The following is a 20,888-nucleotide window of genomic DNA, read 5'->3' as shown; positions in this document are numbered from 1 at the left end:
TTCTAAACTTCGGGCAGGACATCAAACTTTATGACTCATGTGATCCTGCCTCACTAGAGGCGGAGCTTGTCATTAATTGGGACAAGAACCTTGTGGGAAGCGAGCTTCATAATAACACTATTCTGTCCAGTTAAAACTTGAATTGATGTTTATTTGTTTTGATTAAATCCATAGACTACATTTAATGCTCTAACATCAGGCTATGGCTGCCAACAAATGTTATGTTTTCTGGATCAGTCTGTTTGAAAGATTTTTTTACTCAATTTAGATTGGCAAATATTTTGACATTATTTCTAAAACTATAAGCGAACATTCTCTCAATTCCACTTAAAAAATAACAAATTATGCCAGCTTTGGACCGCACTTGAAGTTGTCCAATCAAAATGCACAATGAAACTTTTTTTTTTTTTTTCCTACAGTGCTGCCGAAAAAGTAGTTCTATGCAGTTCCCATAATTGTTATGCAAATTACTCTCCTCGTTCCATTGAGAAATCATTTTGTCAAGATCCAATCTCTATGGATGTTGGGGCTCTGTTTCTGCTCTTTTCCCATACATTTAGCGAGTGAATGATTATGAACCCCTTATTTATCCTCTCCAGGACTGTAAAGGCATGGTGAATGGATTAGGGTGCCACTGTTTTCAGCTATTCTTCTTTGCTAGGCAAAAATTGCCATCTTTGCACAACTTTACTTTTAATAAAAAGAGCGCTGTGTAGTTTACATTTCACATACATTCAGTTTGTTTTTATTTGTGTAAACCTTCTCCACACTTTAGAATCTTATAAAACCAAGAGACAGCAACATTTTCTAATAATCTCTTATGACATTAATTGTTAATTGGTCAAATATGTAAAAAAATATATAAATATATGTATGATTGTGAGTGTGTAGGAGGTAACTTAATAGCTGGTATCATTGATGTTTTACACTTCTTTCAAATAAAGAAGTAGTAAAATATATATCAATACCCTGACACTTCATAAATTGTTAATGATGACTCTTTATTGCATTATTTGTTCAAAGATTGTAGTTCACTGCTTTGCTTGACTAAATTAGAATAAAACACTGCATGCCCGAACAGTCAAGACAAGTCCATTGTGTCGGTAAAGCATTCACTTTCAGATCATTGTAATTCATTCAGACACATTAAAAGATGGGCCCCAATGTTCAAGATTTCCCCTGAGTTACCCTCACCCTGGGGGGACCACCCACTTAGCAGGAATGGGGGCGCTATGGTTATTGGTCAGCTTTGCACTTCTTGTCTCAGATTTAGGCAGACTGTTCATTTCCATCTGGAGGGTTGTTGTTTGGAATCACTGTACATGGAAAATTCCAGCATTAATTAAATGCAGTTGCAGTCAGATTTCAAGATATTCCTAAATAAAAAAAAAACACTAGTTTATATAAAAAAACGTATGCACATTGGTGCCACTATTTTAAAATTGTCTGTGATAAATTAACTAGTACACTTTGATATTTTGGGTTAGTTTGCTTAAGCACTATTATACAGGGTCAAGTGGCATATACCTAAACTTCTTAAACAACACCAGTGGAAATAGTAGTAGGGGAGTAGTAGACCCTGTCACAAAGTACACTGTTAATGGTTAGCCTTCAGTTTCAGCTTAGTTTCAGGCAAAAGGTGGATGTGGATTAGTTTCTAGAGCTAGCTTCTAGTACATAAGCATTCTTAAATTCATTTATTTAGTTGATGATTTTAACTTTTAAGTGACGTATATAAGTGCATATTTCCTTTCATTTCTGTGTCAAAGATCAGACTTTGAGGGAGAGCACACATTTGACCCACAACAGATGATTTGTAAAAGGGGTAAGGAAAAGTAATCAATGTAATGGTAAGGTAATCAACATGTTTAAAATGTAAACAAAAGCAAATAACTAAATGGGTCAATTAAATATTATAAAGTGAGCAATATTGAGTCAAAACATATTGGGATTGTCAAACACTTGCAGCTTTAAGAAATAGCTCAAACCTAAAAAACACAAAAACCTAAGACCAGTTTGACAGGTGTGCAGTACAAAAAGGTTTTGTCACATCTGTAGAGCTAAATTCTTGAGGTGTGCCTATGTCTCTTCCACCTCCCAAAACAAGTCATGGCAGGTTGACTGGAGGCAGAACCGAACATGTTGTGCTTGGACAAGCAAAGCCTTTACATCACTGATTGCGTTCTTATAGAAAAAGCTGCAATAGTATGCATGATTGTGAATAAGAAAGCATTTGACCATACATGCCAACCACTTAATTTCACATTTGCACATAGGCTTCAGTTATCAACCAATTGGAACATTTTCAAGACATTTTTCAACAACAACAAAAAATCACAAAAGGATATGCCTAGTTATGTAACCTTAACGGTTTCCTAAAACCTACAGCACTGACTTAGATTCAACTTCTGCCACTCTGTGGCAGAAGTTGACATCCCAACCTGGCTGGGCTAGTAGATTGAGTCTGATGCATAAATTAAGATGTAATCTGACTCAGCTGCCATCAAAGAAAAGCAAACACACTAACTATTTTGACATTGTACCCAACCATCTGTTTCCTTTTCACAGTAGTTTTATTGGTTCCCCTGAAAACGCCCCAAAGAATATCAACAAACCACACCTAGTATCAGCTTTTGCCAAAAAATTACGTAAAATGTCACAACATTTGCATTAGATGATTTAATTTCTTAATCACCAGCACGCCTCAATGTACAATATATTTTTGTATAATGTACAATGAACAATTACAATTAAAAATAAATATACTGTAAATCTCATACAAAAATAATACATTTGTATTACTAATTAAGCAAACCAATTACAACATAGCCAGGCTATATAAGTTGCAATGCATTAATAACAAACTCATGAAATGTACAGTCCATATAGGGTTAAACTAATTTGTAAATACAGGGTGGATTCAGCAGGTGTGTTGGGGTGATTTTATTTTCAAATTTAAGGTATACAATAAAAATTACAAAAAATTTAAGTAAAGGATAATAAGCACACGCCACACGTAATTTTTTTTTTCTCTTTGGATGGATATTTCAGTCTATCTTGACAAAAGCATTGCCCTTTTCAAGTCAAGTTGGAGCCCTTATTATCATTCCATTGTCTAATTTATATGGATATAATGTCACATAGATATTGTAAGAGAAAACTCTACCTTCCTGCTGTATAGTTCACATTTTCTGTGCGTGACCAATTGTGCCGAAAAACGTTAAAGCATTCTAAAGTGCTTTTGGTATAGGATACAATTTATGGGTCATTAAAGGGAAGAGGCATACGTGAGCATTAAAGGAGCATACTAAACCCTTGTCAGAATTTCTTCTGGCTTCGAAAGCGGCTGTCGGCTGACACGATGCGGTGCTTGTTGGGGTTTGAAGCCTTCCCTTCCCCTCCCTGAGAAAGAGAGAGAGAAGACAGACAACAAAGGTCAGACTATGTGCAACATAGTCCAGTCAAGAGTGGATATAAACATTGGTCTTATATTGCTTATAAGATGCTCACATAGGCCATAACGTCATGCAAGATGCCTTTGGCAGCAGTGTTCCCTCCAGCATACTCTTGTACATCTGTAAAAAAATAAAAAAAAAATAAACAAGAGCTGTATGTGGTTATGTGATAACATTAGTCCTCAGGGGATGTGAAATATGCTTCAAAAACTGAATTAGTCTTTGTCCATCATAGCAAACAAACTATTTGTCTTTGGAAAATGCTCACATTGCAGGCGATTGTTGAGTCTGTCCAGGGATAGCAGGATCTTCTGCTCCTCCAGAGAGATGTTGGTGAGACTACGCTGCTGCTGCTTCTGTGTTTGGATCGTTTCCATAGCAGCCATCACATCAGTGTTGGCCACCAAGGTTTCTCCAGGAAGCTCAGCCAGACTAGACTGGGCTGCACTCTCAAGACCTGAGAGCACAATAAACACAAGCACTGCACATCAAATGCTCCAGAAAGAAGATACAGCTAGCTGTAATAGTTAAAAGAAGGACATATTTGTCTATACAGAGCTACGAAGCGTATACACAGAATTACCTTCATCTGTATGTGTCAGGTCATATTTGCATGGCCATGGAGATAACTGGTATGCGGCCTGCGTAAACGCAAATCACATGCATGAAGTCAGCTTCTAGGATATATGGCAGTTTAAAGAGCTTGCAAACACAAGTCTACCTTTTACTTGGAGTAATTCAACTTTACTATGAAAACTCAACCATAAACATGACAGGGCACCACTTCTGATTTAACGCACAGGCAAGTACCTCATCTCTATCAAAATATACAACTGTGCCTGACAATAAAAATCTCAGTGGCAGGCTGTCTTGTGAATTTCCCTTTGGACTGCAGTCAGTGTGAGAAGGATTGCAAAACATATAACAAGTTCTAACACACAGCCTACATTAATCTGTAGGAACTTAGTTCACAATACCTACCCAGGGGGTAGCAGGGGACTACATGCATGTACCTGAGTGGGTAAGGGAAGCCTCCTGTTCCCCAGGCCTGGGGCCTGTCTGCTCGGCTCCACGCATCTCCTCCTGCTTCTTGTGCTCTCTGGGTTCGGTCTTCTGATAACATTCCTGGCTACTCAGAAAGTTCCGAAAATATAGTTAGTGTGACTACTACAGCAGCATTAAAGTAGAATTAAAGGCATACATCATATCAAGAGGCCAGATTTACGGTATATTTTACTATGGTTAGAAAATCGGGATCATGTAAGAACTGAACTGCACACATGACACACAACTGAGCATAAAGTATGCTCCGTTTATGTTCAATATGCAACACATGCTGCATCTGTGTTATATTTTAAGTGCTGCTGAATTGGATCTGTGCAACTTGAAATAGCTTATATTTTCCATCTCTATAACTCAGTGTTATACAAATATTGTACATCCTAATGGAAATCTTTCATCATATTTATAATTTAATATGAGTCTGTGACTTCACCGTTGGAGGGGGAGAGAAAGAAGCCACCCATTCTTGTGACTGCTCTGACGCCATTGATCAGACTATCTCCGTTGATGGTAACTTGGGTCAAATTGGCACGAGCTTGAGAAAGGACATACAATGAGCCGTTGCATGTCAGGAAGTTTCTAAAGGTCACCTAAGTTGATAACAAAAATGTCTATGAAAATGTTACAAGCATGCAGTTTTACTTTATTTACACTGTATTTACTAGTTCTCCCTACCGACTTTGTGCTACGAAATTGGCATGTTGTCTGACTTTCCAAACCAGTTCTGTTAATAAATAGATCCATTTGACATATTGATACAACTTAAGCTAAAGTTTTCATTGGGTTAATATTCAGAAAGAATCTCAAACCTCATTGCGAAACTAGCGTACACACAAAGAGACTATAGTTTCTTCATGAGATTTTCATTTAACTGCATAACAGATGAAATTGAGATGAATAAGAGATGAAATTGTTCAATTTAGCCTACAAGATTAAAAGCATTTAGACTTATATAAAAGACATATTTGTAATACCCTTTGGATGACTTCAATCAGAAACAGATTAATCAGCACATCAACTTCAATCATACTGATTCTGTCACACCTGGTCAACAAAAACAACCAACAATGCACTAGTTGTGTCAGAGAACCAGAAGCCCAGCATTCTACATTACCATTGTTTGTGGATAAGGCACTGCGGACCCCATGCCAAAGCTGTGAGATCTCCTCATCTGTGGGAGTGCGATCCAAACAGAGGCCTTTCTCATCGTACAGCATGGCACCCCCCCGCCTCCCTCCGCTGGCCTGGGACTCCTGCTGGCCAGAGGTGGTGCTTCCCTTGGAAGCACTCTCAGACGACGGATGGTAGGATGGTGGGAAAGGTGTGAACATAACACCACTATCTGTCCTAAAGCCATCTGTAATGGAAGGGTTAAGGCAGTCTGAATTTTCCCTGTACAAAGCCTGCTCCATAGGAAGACCCTGTTGGGCATTGGTGTGATCTAAATAGTAAAGTGTGCTGGTGGAGTATCCCGCTGCCTCTCCTGTGATTCCATCCATGGTGTCAGTCCTGGGAGGGGGCCGAGGCACCATGACCTTCCCCTGGCTCCTGGCTATGTGATTTAACTCTGCGGCAGACTGAGGCCTGATGACTGTGCCTTTCCTGGAACAAGAGGAAACAGAACCCGACCCAACTCTGGCAGAGCGTACTCTCCGAGGGACCCTGGGACACCCAGTCCTAATGCTACCCCTTTGCACCTTGACCTCCTCTTCTTGGTCCTGAAGCTTGCCACCCTGAACCTCAACATCTGCCCATGCCTGCTTTGTAAATTGATAACTAGTGGAGGCTGAAGGGGTCGTATTGGGGCCAGTTCTGGGAGCCCCTGGGACCACAGTCATACTCTCCTGGTGGTCTGCTGAGTAACTTTTATGTTGAAGTGGATATGCATACTTGCTTTTTGTATGATTCTGTTTCGCTACATTAGTGTTTATTTCCTTATCCTCTCCCTCATTGTTCACCTCATCCAACCAACGTAGCTTCTTTTTCATTTTCTTGTTTCCCTCTTCTTCCTTAGCTTTCATTTTGGTCAATTCAACACTATCTCTAATGGACAATGCTACTTGTTTGGTAAAAACCAAATGTCCTGCACCATAAATGGTTTTGGCATCTCCAGACACATATTTGGATTGCTTTTTCAGAATTCCTTTGATATCTCTGACATCACCCATTTGGAAACTGGTACCAGATATTGCATGGCACTTAGGTATGTCTGATGGTTCATGTGTGTTCGAGTTGCACGTCTGATTAATAGGTTCTGTATGCTTAGTTCTGTCAGCATTGGGCTCTGAATCAGAAATGTTATCTAGGTTGTTCATTACATCATAGGACTTATGTGATTGGTTTATGCTGTCTAATGTTGTTTGGAAAGCAATAGTTTCTATCATGACTTCATGTGCCTCACATAAATCCTCTTTGTGGTTGTAGTTTCTGGTGGGCAGATTGACCTTTGTTGCTGATGGATTTTTTGAAAGCAAAGATTTATCGTTTTTGTTTGTCACATGCAGTCTGTTCTCTAGTAATTTTCCATTTTGTAACAAACAAGCAAAATCCAGAGGTGTGCTGTCTGGTGAAGCTGTGATCTGAGTACGCAACGCTATTTTATTCCTTGCGTTTTCTTCAGACTTCTGGCCCCCTGTGTCTGTACCAATGAGTGCCAAGAAGCTGTGGTGATGGTTAGAGGGCTGGGCTTCAGTGTTGAGTGATTTTTCTGTAGTGGTAGCCCCCCTAGTGGTTTCAGGTAGGTTCTGCAACTTCTTGTTTGGTTCTTCAGGCTCCTGCTGCCAGGATTTGCATTGAGGGCTTGAAAAGAGTTGGGTCGTCTGGAGTAGGTTATCACTTGAAGATGCATTGGTTGATGTAGGAGTGTTGTCATTTATGTTTCTCTGTGTAATTTGTTTTTTTTTACAGTCAAACATTTTCAACTGGTCCAGTGAGGACTGAGAGGAACATGCTATGTTTCTTGAATTGTTATGGTTGAAGTCCTCATTCTCTAAACTATCTAGACTGGACAGGCTGTCTGAATGATGGCTTTCAGGAACATGGTCATCCTGGAAGACAGAAGTTAAGACAGTGTGAGTTATGAGTGAGTTATGAACATCAGAACTTTCTCTATAATGTGTATTAGGTGTCCAGTTCGCAAAAAAAAATGTATACCGCCACAGTCATACTTTTTTTTTTTTTTTACTGCAATGTATCACCAAGACAAATTCCTGTGTATGTTCTACATTTAGTAAATTCAGATATTCAGATTTTGTGCTTTGGATATAATGTATTTTCTTGGAGGCGTTTTGATGTCCATCTTTTGGCCTCACCTCACTGTTCACTCAAGAGGCTTATTGTACCTGAGGACTGGTGGCTTCCTGCTCCCTCACTTGTGTTTCTTGAAGCTCACTGAGAAAAAGCAACTGGCTGTTCTTGAAGCTATGCATGGTCTGCTCCTGCATCAGTTTAGTGTAAGCCTCCACAGCAGACAGTGTCCGCTGGTGACGGTTGAGATTGGGCCCAATGGGAGGCTTAGGAGATGGAGTGCAGCTCCTAGGTTAAACAAAACCGTCTTACTGGTAGTAAAAACAAGATATTAGCGAAGATATTTTTAAAACTCACCTAAAAATGAATGAGACTTGCATAGTAGGCATACCGCGTCATTTTATTATCGTAAATTCAATTCAATTTGTTTATTTGATCAAGAGGGACAGTGTACATTCATAAACATTAAAATGTAAATGCACCCAATTATAGCCAAAAGGCAAATTTCCATTGGCAGTCCCTCTGCCAAGTGCAGCTTGGTTTAAGCCCTGACACAGGCTGAACTCCAAACTCCTGTCGGTATCATGTTGCGTGGCAGATTTTCTTACCTGCTTATGGTTGAGCTGCTGGACAGGAAGGAAGACTGACGGGCGTAGGAGCTAAAAGTGCCTTGAATGTGTCTAAGTGCATCTTCAATATTAGGGTAGCTTTTCTTAATAGCTGAAAAACAATAAAAACCATGTATCACTAAAACAGAACATAAATCGTTTGTGTTACAACGGTCAATTGGAGTACATTATTCTTTCATTTATAGTCTAATAACGAGTATGTCCAGTTATTTTGAGAAAATGCATACTGCCATTGTTAATATAACATATTTATTGAATAGCCTTAGTGTATTATAAACCAAAAAATACAATAGTCAGTCAGTAACGTATGTAACGCAGGTAGGATAGGATACTAACATTGTCTCCTCCTTTGAGATGGAGGCAGGTGGGCTCTCTGGAAGCGTTCAGTGGCATCTTGAACTCTCTGTTTCCGCTGCTGTAGGATGTTCTCTCTCAGCCTCTCCTCCTGGACATCCCACAGCTTCCTCCGCTCCTCTAGAGCCCTACATGTACAAACTTAACTGAGCACACTAGTTGGGAGGAACATCAAATCAAATATTACCCCTTCAGATTCTAGCTGTGTTATATGCTTGAGTTAATTAATTGTAGCATCACTGATTAAAGTGAGTTTGTAGGCATTACTGGAACCTGAGTCCATTCGTCAAGGTTTATTTTCAACACCGTCATTAATAAGTTAAAGCCCTCATTTAGCCTACTGGTGGTAAAGTCAAATTCAAAAAGGTAAAAACCTAGCATATGGCTGGCATTAGTTTGTAGGCAATGTGATGTATGACAGATTGATTTTACTGAGCAAATAAGTCCTAGCCTTTATTTTAACTCTTACAAACCTTTTTAGAAAATATTTGGCAAAACGTTACAAAAAGAAAAAGGGCAGTTAATGGTTACGTTACCAAAACATGATCAATGTCAAAGACATCAAGAATTTCCTACGTGGTATGTTTCTCACAATCAGTAGATCAACTTTTGCCTATATTTGTTCATATATCTTATTATTCATATCTAGGCTTTGGTTCCTGTTGTAACCTATATTTTGTTCTGACCAGTCATGTGTCGGCCTGAGTATAATGAACATCTGTTGGCTGTATGTTGTCTTTGTTTTTCTATGTTCTGTTTCTTCACATCAATGTTAACATCCACTTACCCCTGGAAAGCCCAACCTCCTCCATACCAGGTTTCAGTTGTGTAATAAAGTACTGCTGAAATGTAATGAAGTGTAACAACACAGCCGTTCAAATGTAATTACAGTGCTGTAACTATACAAATGTACTGATTTCAAGTTACATGATACTGTAGTTAATGTAACCTTGATATTAAGTGTTGCCCAGTAGGCCTCTATATCCTGCTTGTGTTGGTACGCCTGTAGCACTACAGATTTAGCCGGGTATTATGGGTCAGGATTTGGTCCTCATCGAGGATGGATTTAGGCTAGCTGAGTCACTGATATCAATCCCTCGTGTAACTTACTGCAAGACCTATTTCCAGAGGACAAAATCCTGACAACTAGAGCGTTTACTCACTTAATCTTCCATCACCGCAATCATTACCTTCAAAAAGGTATAGAAACATAAGCTGGACAAGAGACAACAATAGCACTAGAGACAAGAGACAACAATAGCTCTAGTGACTTCAAAGCAGTACATTTGTATAGTTACAGCACTGTAATGACATTGGAACTGCTGTGTAACTCACTTAAAATGCATCCCTAAATGTTGACCATTTGCTTGTGACAAAGATATAAATTAAATAGAGATAAAATCCTACTTTCTACGTCGATTTGTCTCAAGGGAGTGCTTCCGGGAAAGGGCTCTACATGACTTCTGTTCCTCCACCAATATCTGGCGATCATCTTCCAGCACTCCATCAACCCCCAACCTGGTGTCGAGCTAAGGACTTCAACTGGACCGCATAAACATGGTCATAAATATTATGCTGCATGCTCCCATGCCCTGGTAACTTGTCTAACTTTAATGATTGTATATATGATATACAGATATTTATATACAACAGTAGCTACTAGCTAGCTACCTAGCTAAATACAGTGCATGTTTAACAATGTTTCTGTGTAATTGAGCGTGAGGCCGTGAAGAACCATGAAAATGTAATGATTATTGATGATAGGCTTATAAGCATAAGCATAACTTTTAATTCCTATTCTAATGTTATAAAGAAAACTTTGGTTAAAACTAGCACAATTGTAGCCAATACTTGTCACGAGAAAGAATCAGGTACATTAGCTAACCAGTTTGTGTGAATGTACAATAAATTATTGTTTTACTGACAGTAAAACATTACCTGTACTGTACTGTAACCTGGCAAAACATTGGAAAGTGTCAGTAGAAAAAGGATACGAATAAATTAGGTTGTCCTTCAGAACTTGCATCCTATGTGCTAGCTTGCTAGCTGCTTGTGACAAGCCAGCTAACTGACATACCATTGCTGAAGCGTTAATTCGACAACGATGTTGTTCATTTTGACAGTCTTATTCAGCTCACGTTAGCAATGGCTAGCTAGTTACACTGCAGCAGGCTAACTTTGATTAAAAGTACATATCCGAAATACTCCGCATTGTAATCTTTCTTCGGTGTGAGAGTAAATAATTCACTGGCAAAATGGTCAACAAGACAGCACCCTTTACCATTTCTGCAAGACGTCAAAAAACTCTAATTCTTCGTTCCCTGCTTTCTACACAACAGTATGTGTACATGTCAGGCCATGTTGGCAACCGAGGACGCGCTTCCTTGACAACGGAAATCCTTTGGAGATGCTCTGTTTGGATTTCTCCAGCAGGTGGCTCTCGGTCATGATGAACGGGTTTATTTGACATGAGACGTCTTTTCATACAAAAATGATTTAATCAGTCAAAACGGTCTCTTTTTCACGTGAGTTCTGTATTGGGGAATAAACTATAGTCTACAGTGGACATTATATTAAACTGACATTAAAAATGACTACATGTAAACAAACTAATGTTTGTTTTGTATAATTTTCCAATGTTCCAATTGAATTTGCTCATGAAACTATTTATGATTCCATGTGATTGAATTTGATTATGCTTACAATTAATCAGTTTAGCTACTGTACAGGCCTACCACTGATAATTAAAAAGTTTCTCCAGTATCTTTGGGTAGCTAGTGTCACTGTCCTAAATATTTTTGCTTGCAAATAAAAATGCTTTTCATCAAAGCGAGACACGCCCCACAATGGGCCCCACAAACAGGCTACCTCTTCCTACATGAATCATTCCATATTTTAAATGATCTTCAAACTGTCATCTTATCGGTAGTCTATAAGATGACTGATTATGGTTTTAATTCCATATAACAGAAGGCCCACTATTTTGTTCACGATCCCAGTTTTTTCGTATCTTTATGTGAGATTGTCAATCCCAAAGTGGAATTTTGAGATAGTTCTCAACAGTCGAGCACTGGATCGGTCAACTGCAACCACACGTAGTAGGCTAGTTTTGATCGTTTTGTCAAAATGATTTCAACGACGGAAATTCATAGCAGTTCATGACAGATTCAAATGTCCACATCGCGCCGCCTTTCATCATCACAGGTGAGTTGATTCAGAATTTTAAGCGATAGATCATCGTTTGGACGGAAACTGGTGCAGTGTTGATTAGACCGCAAGTTTGGACATGTATGTAAATTACAGTAAGCTACAGCTATAATACATCCCGTCCAAAGATATGGCATGCCTTTAAATCAGTCCTACAGGCAAAGTGGATAAATAAACCAAATCAGACTCCTGTACGGATACGGGAAAAAAACTGCCTATAGGTCAAAGTCTAGTCACATAACTTTCAGTTAAAACGCAGTAAGAACAGCAACTTTTATTGTCATGCACGCATGAGGCACTATTAATAGAATGCTACTTTTTAGTTGACCATATTTCACTGTAGCCTAGACTATTTTGATCTCTGTAGGCTATGGGTTCATAAATCCCAGTCTTTGTTAGATTACATGGATACAACAGTCACATATACAACAAAAGCCGTTGTGCATTGCTTTCAAGCATCTTAAACTTTGCAGTAGTCTTGACCTCGAATCAAGGTGGAGTGGTGGCACACATCATTCTAGTCGATAATGGTATTAGGTACTCTGTTATGACAAACACAATTATATAATTAAATTACAATGTGCAGTAGCTACATATAGAATATCTTTTCCTGTTTTAAACACAATTCAATATGATTATTTCAAAACATGCTCATCATGTAGCCTAAATTTGTTAACGTTAGTTAATGTTATTTCTGTACAAAATATATTTATAATGTATTAAACTCACACCATAGGCTATATGAGGCAGTATCAAGTGTGTCAGAAGAGTATACCGGACTCCATCTAAAATGCGAGACCATACGGTAACGCAGGTAAACAGATGACAATGACGATTAAATGCAGTGACCTTTTAAATCACGTGAGTGGTGAGCTATATTTTAACTCCTACCAGCTGCTGCCGATAATCCTGCAGTACATTGTCCCACTGATCTAGACCGTGAGATCTGACCTGTCCGAGATAAACCTCATACATTGTGACTCATTGTAAGGCAGAAACAAGTGCAAGTGGAAAATAATGGCACATTATATTTGTAGCATGTAATGATGCAATATTACGATTCAAACTTCTTTACACATGGAAATGGAAACAAAGTTAATACAATAAAACATTAGGCTACATTGAAAGGCATAGGCCTACTGTAAAAATAATGCAACATGTACTGTAGTATGGTCTGCTGCCAGACATGTATTAACATGCATATCCACTCACTATTAAACTGTTGGCATTTTGCTTTGACCAGATGGAACAATAACAAACAGATGATGTTTTGGCAGAACATGGTCAAACCTCGGAAATGGAAGGCAGCCTACATGTTTTGCACTCGTCCTGCCCCTCTGTCCTTGATGGAGGAATGCTTCCTGGATTCTGCAGAATATGGCAACATCCCTGTTGCACGCAAAATGCTTGATGAACTGCCTGACCTTAATGTCAACTGTGTGAACTACATGGGCCAAAATGCTTTGCAACTGGCTGTTGCCAATGAGCATTTGGAAGTAACAGAGCTACTGTTGAGGAGGGACAATCTCACTCGCATAGGGGATGCACTGCTGCTAGCCATCAGCAAAGGATACACACATATAGTGGAGGTTATACTTAGCCACAAGGTCTACGCTGACCCACAAAGACTGACCAGTAGTCCTGGCCAGATAGAAACACACAAGGAATTCTTTGCTTGCGACGAGGATGGTACACGTTTCTCTTGTGACATCACCCCTATCATTCTGGCCGCTCATTGCCTTGAGTTTGAGATAGTGCACATACTCCTTACAAAAGGTGCCTGTATTGAGAGGCCCCATGACTACTTCTGTAAATGCAGTACCTGTAGTGAACATCAGAAACTCGACTCTTTCAGCCATTCACGTTCAAGAATCAATGCTTACAAAGGTCTTGCCAGCCCAGCTTACCTGTCCCTCTCTAGTGAGGATCCCGTGATGACAGCTCTGGAGCTAAGCAATGAGTTGGCAGTCCTGGCCAGCACAGACATGGAGTTCAAGGTAACAAGAACATTGCACAATGCTGCCATTAAATTAGCCCCAAAACATGCTGTTTTGTATTTGTGACTGACCTTTCAGAATTGTAAACATGGTCAAATTAGTTACCAATAATCTTTTTTTAACAAGAACTAGGTAATACACATTATGTTTCTTTTTAATCACACCTGTCCATTGTATTATTTTCTTTTGTTCCAGACTGATTACAAGAAGCTCTCCATGCAGTGTAAAGACTTTGTTGTAGGGCTTTTGGATTTGTGTCGGAACACTGAAGAGGTAGAAGCAATCTTAAATGGAGACACCAAATCATGTGAAAAAACAGAGTCAATGGGCAGACCAAGCCTGATTAGGATGAAACTTGCAATTAAATATGATCTAAAAAAGGTACACTCAAAAGTGGACAGCATTGCACTTTTGATTGCAAATGAAAACAAACCTAAATTGATTGAATACACTTTTCTTTTTCCCATCGTGTGTCCGGTCTCGTCCGTTTGGTGTTCAGTTTGTGGCTCATCCGAATTGTCAACAACAGCTTCTGTCCATCTGGTATGAAAACCTGATGAGCTTGCGGCAGCAGACCACAGCTGTGAAGTCGCTGGTTGTTCTGGGTGTAGCTGTAGGACTGCCTGTCCTGGCCCTGTTTTACTGGATTGCACCTACAAGCAAGGTTAGGGTAGACAACGACTAACAGTACTACTCACATACAATGTATAAGTATTCTCTATCAAGTATTTAATGAAAAGTATTCAATCAGGCAATAACAACATAACTGTTTTGAATGTATTCTATATTTATACATAGCTTAAATAACAATGTCCTTTTTTCACTTAGCTTGGGAAAGTCATGCGAGGACCGTTCCTAAAGTTTGTGGCCCATGCAGCGTCCTTTACCATATTTCTGGGTCTGTTGTTAATGAATGCAGCAGACCGGTTTGAGGGGACAACACTGCTTCCAAACATGACAACTCATGACCACCCCTCCCAGCTGTTCCGCATGAAAACCACCCCCTTTACATGGATTGAAATTGTAATAATATTCTGGGTAATAGGTAAAAAAAGAAACTCTCTCTCTCTCTCTCTGTCACTCTTTTTGTCACACTTAAAGACAAACACATACAGAAACAGAATTTGTCATGTATGACAATTACACCTGTCCTCTGTAGCCACAACAGATTGACTTCCTAATTCAAGCCTGAATATTCCCTCTTGTGAATGTTTCAATCCCGTATTGTTTAAGGGAGGTTCCCACACTGTCATACATAAATAACTCAAGCACTCGGGGTCATGGACACTCCAAATCTTAGAGGAGTCTTCATTTTTGTCATCACATCTGTGACAAAAGGAAATTGTAACATTACTGAACGGCACGCCATTATTTGTCAATAGTTATTCATGATACATAGTCATTCTCCTACCGTATATTAGATCTAGTTACAGTCTGACATTTATAGTTTCATTCAGTACATTCATGTTTTTAATGGCAAAACAGTGACAAAGAATTGGATGAGGAGGGGGATGCCGGACATGTTATGTATATAATTTTACTTTATATAGAAATACAGTAATAAGTAAATGCCCTGTTCCATGTCATTTCCGCATGTCTCACAGGAATGATCTGGGCTGAATGTAAGGAGATTTGGTCCCAGGGTCTTCGGGAATATCTTTCAGAACTGTGGAATCTGCTCGATTTTGGAATGCTGACTATTTTTGTCACCTCTTTCATCACCCGATTTATGGCATTTTGGTGTGCACGTTCAGCCCAGAGCTACGTTGACAAGCACTACACTGACTTATCCAACGTAACATTGCCCTCAGAAATAGAATACTACCAACTGGGTGAGTGTAGACAGTTCGCAATATGTTTTAATTAATCAAAGAAGTTTAAAAGTATATATTATCTGAGATGTTTGTGTTTGTGTGGAGGGGGGGTTCTTCCATCTTGTGGCTGTTATGATTAAACCCTGCTGTAATTACACAGCCCATTAATAGCACCCAGGTTGGTGGTGATTGAATTGCCCATATTTTTCAGCTTTTTCACCAACTCCTCCTAACTTATTTCATAAAACATAGTTTTGTTGTATCCATTACCTCTTTTTACCAGATGAGTTGGTCTCACTGGTTTCTCATTACTCAGGTGTGCCATTTGATTGGAGAGTTTGTATCATGCTAACAAACCCAATTTTTCTCTTTTTCTTCCTAGCTCGTATTAACTGGGTGCCGTCAGATCCGCAGCTAATATCCGAGGGCCTCTATGCAATTGCCGTGGTTCTAAGTTTCTCTAGGATTGCATATATCTTGCCTGCCAACGAGAGTTTTGGGCCTCTGCAGATTTCACTCGGAAGAACGGTGAAAGATATCTTTAAGTTCATGGTGATTTTTATCATGGTTTTTGTGGCCTTCATGTTTGGGATGTTCAATCTCTACTCCTACTACCTTGGTGCTAAACAAAATGATGCATTTACAACGTGAGTTATGGTCTGGTGCAAACATTGACAGTGAAAAGTGAAAAATTCACGTGAATTATATTCTGTATATCATAATTATATCAACATGTGAGACAACCTATTTTCTATTTAAATCAAGTTTCGTTCCTTTTTTTTCCAGGGTGGAAGAGAGCTTTAAGACGTTGTTTTGGGCCATATTCGGCTTGTCAGAGGTGAAATCAGTGGTCATTAACAATGGTCACAAGTTCATTGAAAACATTGGCTATGTTCTGTATGGAGTGTACAATGTTACCATGGTGATTGTTTTACTGAACATGCTCATTGCCATGATAAACAGCTCTTTCCAAGAAATTGAGGTAATTCTCCTTACTGTATCTTATCTAACGCCTACAATCAGCCTGTCCCAGGTGTTAAAATGTATCTTTTGGAATTTATTTGCATAAAATACACCATTAGTCATGTTGAAAGCTTGTACGTACACTAATCAGTTACAATTCATATAGTTTCCGATTAGGCAGTCCAATTATGAAATACAGTGTTTTACTCCAGCAGAAAGCTTGATCAATTATCTGATAAAACAAACATGCTCTCTCTGTATTTACTAGTTCATTGAGCATTGGGATTAGATTGTTATTCCAAAAACTCAAACAAAAACTGGAAAACTGTATTTCAAGTAATGTTGAGTTCCAGAGTATACTCCCTGGAATTAAGCTTTAGCTGCAACCGTGTTGGTTCACATTGGGACATTTGGTCAAGCAATTTTCTTTTATACCACAATCATGTCAGTTTTGAATGTATTAGTGCAGGGCTGTTTAACCTTGATCCTGGAGATATACCCTTCTGTAGGATCCGGTGTTCTGGAGAAATCAGTTCTGTCTTTGTATTTCATACAGGATGATGCTGATGTGGAGTGGAAGTTTGCGAGGGCAAAACTCTGGTTCTCTTATTTTGAGGAGCAGGGCACCTTACCTGTTCCCTTTAACCTCATCCCTAGCCCTAAGTCTATCCTGGCCTTGGTGTTGGGGCTCCGAGACCTCCTGTTGATGCCTTTCAACAGGCACAGATACAGCCTCGGGGATTACACAGAGAAAACTGAGGTGAGGAAGTGATATTGTACGCTGTGCATACAGAGCCCTCTAGTGTCTCACTAACAAAATGCTTTTCCAATGTTTGTTGCAAGGTCTGGTTGGTGATTCAAGAATACACTTTAGAAATCTATGTTAATATAAATATCTATAATTGTAAACTTGTCATATTTATGCATGTATCATTATATGTATATGTTTTAATACATATTTTCTCATTTTTATCAGATGGCACAAAACAATCATTCAAGTGTTGGTGATTCCCTTTATCCAAGTCGTCACCAAGTCAGTAGCCTACATTCATATAAACTCTCTCAAACAACAGTATATTGTTAATATACAGAAAAAGATGGGGTAGGTTACATTTTCTTTTTTACTTTTTCATATTCTCTATTACTATGCAGAGGATTATGAATCGTCTGGTTAAAAGATATATCATACAAGCACAGATTGATAAAGATGGTGATGAAGTGAATGAAGGTTTGTTTTAAATAATTTTTTCATGATTAGAACTTAAAATAAATAGTAACATATTGCAAGTTGTTACTGTAAATTGGTTAGTGTGGAAGACTAGCTTATCTTTATGTAAACATCTCCCCAGGTGAGCTAAAGGAGATCAAACACGACATCTACAGCTTGCGCTACGTGCTTCTTGAAGAGAAGAATCACAACATGGAGAGGCTGGCAGAGTTGATAAGGAGACTTGGAGAAAAAGTGTCTGCTGACTAAGCATGAAGAGCATATCATACCTATGAGGTCCCAAGTGAAATATCCAAGTTATCATTTAAGGCAATGAATGTGGAAGATCTGAAATTGTTTATACATTTCTTCTGACATACCACTTTGATGTATACATGTTATATATTTTTGGTCCTTTAACAGCATATTGCACATCTGTTGAGTGAGAACAGTGCCACAAGATGGCACTGTTTACCACTTAATTGTCAACAAGCTGTGTTTTCTGCATTCTATTTGATCCCATTCTCACATTATGATTTTGTAGCTCAGGTGGCTACATTTTTTATTTATTTTTCAACATACACAATATATACACACACATATATAAACAAGCACAGAAGAAACACTTCTACAAGTATCCTCAGCTGACAGATGATTGTGTTTGTTTTAGTTTCTTTGTATATATACTCAAATACTCATATATATGCTTTGATTAAAGAAGAAAAACCATCTGTCAGCTGAGGAGACCTGTAGAAGTGTTTCTTTCCCATTTCAGATACACATACTGTGATACATATACACTACATCATCTGTTGGCCTACACCTACCACCAGACAGCTTGTTGTAATAACAAGCATCCTTTGCAATGGCAGTTATACAATGGCTTTCTAAACACCTCGAGGACATTACATAATCACCTTACACACTGTACACGGTCATGTTCCCACACTATTCTAGAAATAAGTGTCCCCTCAGAACAGCCTGACCTGAGGTAGAGAAACAGCTTCACCTCCCTCTCCTCCACACACTCGGACCGTTTTCAAAGCTCAAATGGCAACCACATACAGTGTACCTTTGTTATGCCAAAGCTCACTGAAAGACCTTCTTATCAAAGTTAAGTTGAACAAAAACTCCTACTACTGTGGATATTGTTAAGCTTTTTTTCCCATCTGAGGTAGTAACCCCCAAATAGCAGATTTAATTGTTCCGTTATAGTATTATTGGTTGATTGTACGACTACCAGATGTGGTAGTGGTTCACCATTGTTGTGCAAGCCATCTCAACATACAAGTGATTATTTAAAAGAAGTCTGGTTGTCAAGGAGACCAATGAAAAAGTTGCTATTACAAAATATATATTTTTTTGGGTCACCTTGACCTATAAAGGTTTTAGGTATTAGTATCATATATCGAACTAAACTAGCCCATTACAGCATTTGCTAACACCTAATTTCTAATTACACCTTGCTACTAGACAATGACGCTGTTACAGACGCCTACATAAAAAGCTAGTCAAAGTATAAGTATGTCCTATGATGAGTCTGGCTAGTGACGCAGCAGATAGACTCAAGGTCTGACTATGCATCATAAACACCAGATACATCTACAACATTTTTTATCAAATGATAGGACATCACCACACTTCACTATAAACAATAACATTGAAGGATGAAGATGGCCTTTCTTGTTTCTGATACTCAGATTAGATGATGACTGAGTGGAAAATTAACTACAAAGGTAAAACAATGTGAGTATTTTTGTCCTCTACTCAATCTGTCTCCTAGTTACAAACAAACACCAACCCTGGGTATTCTCATTATGGGCTAAGCTTTAACAAAAGACTGAAGTCTAAATTCTGTCACCTGTGTAAAATGGTGAGTACATACTGTAAAAATGTATGGCTCTGTGATTTAACCCTGAGTTTTATTGATATTGAGTATTTAGTACATTTTTAGTTAGTATTCAGTATTTTTTTCCCTCTAGTATTTGTCGGCCTACATGTGTACTAGTATTTTGCATTGGTAAACAGATTTCCTATTTCCTCTTCTTGCTTGCTGCAATGCCTCAATTTCCCCTTTGGTATCATTAAAGTACCCACCCACCTACTGTTTTGGGGCAAGTTTAAGGGGTAAGTGGCTAGATTCTCTGCAGGCAGGAGAACCTGGAAGGGCCTTCATAAAACAGTTACCACAAAGTTTGACGTGCAGAATTGTCAACAATGTAATTGTCTGCTCTAGAACTGAGATTTCCTTCAATGGAACTAAGCCGCCAAGCCCAAACCATAAAACACAGCCCTAATTCATAATTGGTTTGAAATTGCCACCATACACTGTGACTTTAATACAGACATGTTGTGCATTTGATGTGGAAGAACCTGACTGGCAAGCATAAATTCTGACTGTAACCTCATCCAACACCTTTGGGATGAATTCCAAAAGCCACTAATGCTCTTGTGGCTGTATACCTTCACAGAAGAATGAAGGCAGTTATCAAAAATATGTAAATATTTTGTAAAGCCCTTTTACAAGCATTGTCACAGAGGTCTTCATAAATTGGCCAACCTAAAACCCTCAGGGAAGACTATAGAGAAGAATGGAAGAAACATTGGGAGGAACAAATCATTGAGGGATAACCTCTTCCAAAAATTGTTAGTTATGCAAAGAGGTGTCACAGGCTGAATCAAATTATGCAGCAAGAGATCAAATGTGCACAAAAATGTGCAAAGTAATTGATGGTGAATTTTATAATCGATATTGATAAATCTGAATCAGTAGAGCATTTTCACGCAGAGACCAACTTTAAATTAATAAACATATTTGAATGAGATATTCAACAAGTAGTTGTCCCTGTACTGATATATTTATATATATTTATATATTTGGCATATGGTGTGACCAGGATACACGGTTGACTGCAACATGTTGGGTCAGGTTTGTGACTCAAAAGCACAAAGAG

The 20,888-nt window shown here is 38.7% G+C and overlaps 2 protein-coding genes across 2 annotated transcripts; one reads left to right on the top strand and one right to left on the bottom strand.

The window, feature by feature from the left end:
• Positions 1–2,388: 2,388 nt before the first annotated feature.
• Positions 2,389–11,103, bottom strand: cep126 (centrosomal protein 126). Its single transcript, XM_062473689.1, has 12 exons — positions 10,741–11,103; positions 10,154–10,264; positions 8,729–8,874; positions 8,372–8,483; positions 7,859–8,051; positions 5,632–7,564; positions 4,951–5,052; positions 4,469–4,584; positions 4,039–4,096; positions 3,724–3,912; positions 3,511–3,575; positions 2,389–3,402 (listed from the first exon to the last, which is right to left on the bottom strand). The coding sequence occupies exons 1-12, from the start codon at positions 10,824–10,826 to the stop codon at positions 3,319–3,321; spliced, it is 3,195 nt and encodes a 1,064-aa protein (XP_062329673.1). The 5' UTR covers positions 10,827–11,103; the 3' UTR covers positions 2,389–3,318.
• Positions 11,104–13,203: 2,100 nt separating this feature from the next.
• trpc6b (transient receptor potential cation channel, subfamily C, member 6b) lies at positions 13,204–20,331 on the top strand. Its single transcript, XM_062472632.1, has 11 exons — positions 13,204–13,950; positions 14,146–14,331; positions 14,450–14,614; positions 14,779–14,995; positions 15,555–15,782; positions 16,147–16,411; positions 16,551–16,746; positions 17,284–17,487; positions 17,704–17,760; positions 17,880–17,955; positions 18,077–20,331. The coding sequence occupies exons 1-11, from the start codon at positions 13,216–13,218 to the stop codon at positions 18,202–18,204; spliced, it is 2,457 nt and encodes an 818-aa protein (XP_062328616.1). The 5' UTR covers positions 13,204–13,215; the 3' UTR covers positions 18,205–20,331.
• The last annotated feature ends 557 nt before the right edge of the window (positions 20,332–20,888 follow it).

Source organism: Osmerus eperlanus, chromosome 11 (assembly GCF_963692335.1).
Source record: "Osmerus eperlanus chromosome 11, fOsmEpe2.1, whole genome shotgun sequence".
NCBI lineage: Eukaryota > Metazoa > Chordata > Actinopteri > Osmeriformes > Osmeridae > Osmerus > Osmerus eperlanus.
Note: the sequence above shows the minus strand (reverse complement) of the source record. Positions and strands in the feature narration are given on the sequence as shown.

What these genes read in the sequence shown, in the direction of transcription:
- cep126 (XM_062473689.1), bottom strand. Translation starts at nt 10,826, where the DNA reads ATGGTATGTCAGTTAGCTGGCTTGTCACAAGCAGCTAGCAAGCTAGCA. An exon ending in CTTTCTCTCCCCCTCCAACG is followed by an intron (nt 4,585 to 4,950) that starts GTGAAGTCACAG and finishes CTTTCTGAGTAG; the next exon opens with CCAGGAATGTTATCAGAAGA. An exon ending in TGCATGACGTTATGGCCTAT is followed by an intron (nt 3,403 to 3,510) that starts GTGAGCATCTTA and finishes TCTCTTTCTCAG; the next exon opens with GGAGGGGAAGGGAAGGCTTC.
- trpc6b (XM_062472632.1), top strand. Translation starts at nt 13,216, where the DNA reads ATGATGTTTTGGCAGAACATGGTCAAACCTCGGAAATGGAAGGCAGCC. An exon ending in AATAGAATACTACCAACTGG is followed by an intron (nt 15,783 to 16,146) that starts GTGAGTGTAGAC and finishes TTTTCTTCCTAG; the next exon opens with CTCGTATTAACTGGGTGCCG. An exon ending in CAAAATGATGCATTTACAAC is followed by an intron (nt 16,412 to 16,550) that starts GTGAGTTATGGT and finishes TTTTTTTTCCAG; the next exon opens with GGTGGAAGAGAGCTTTAAGA.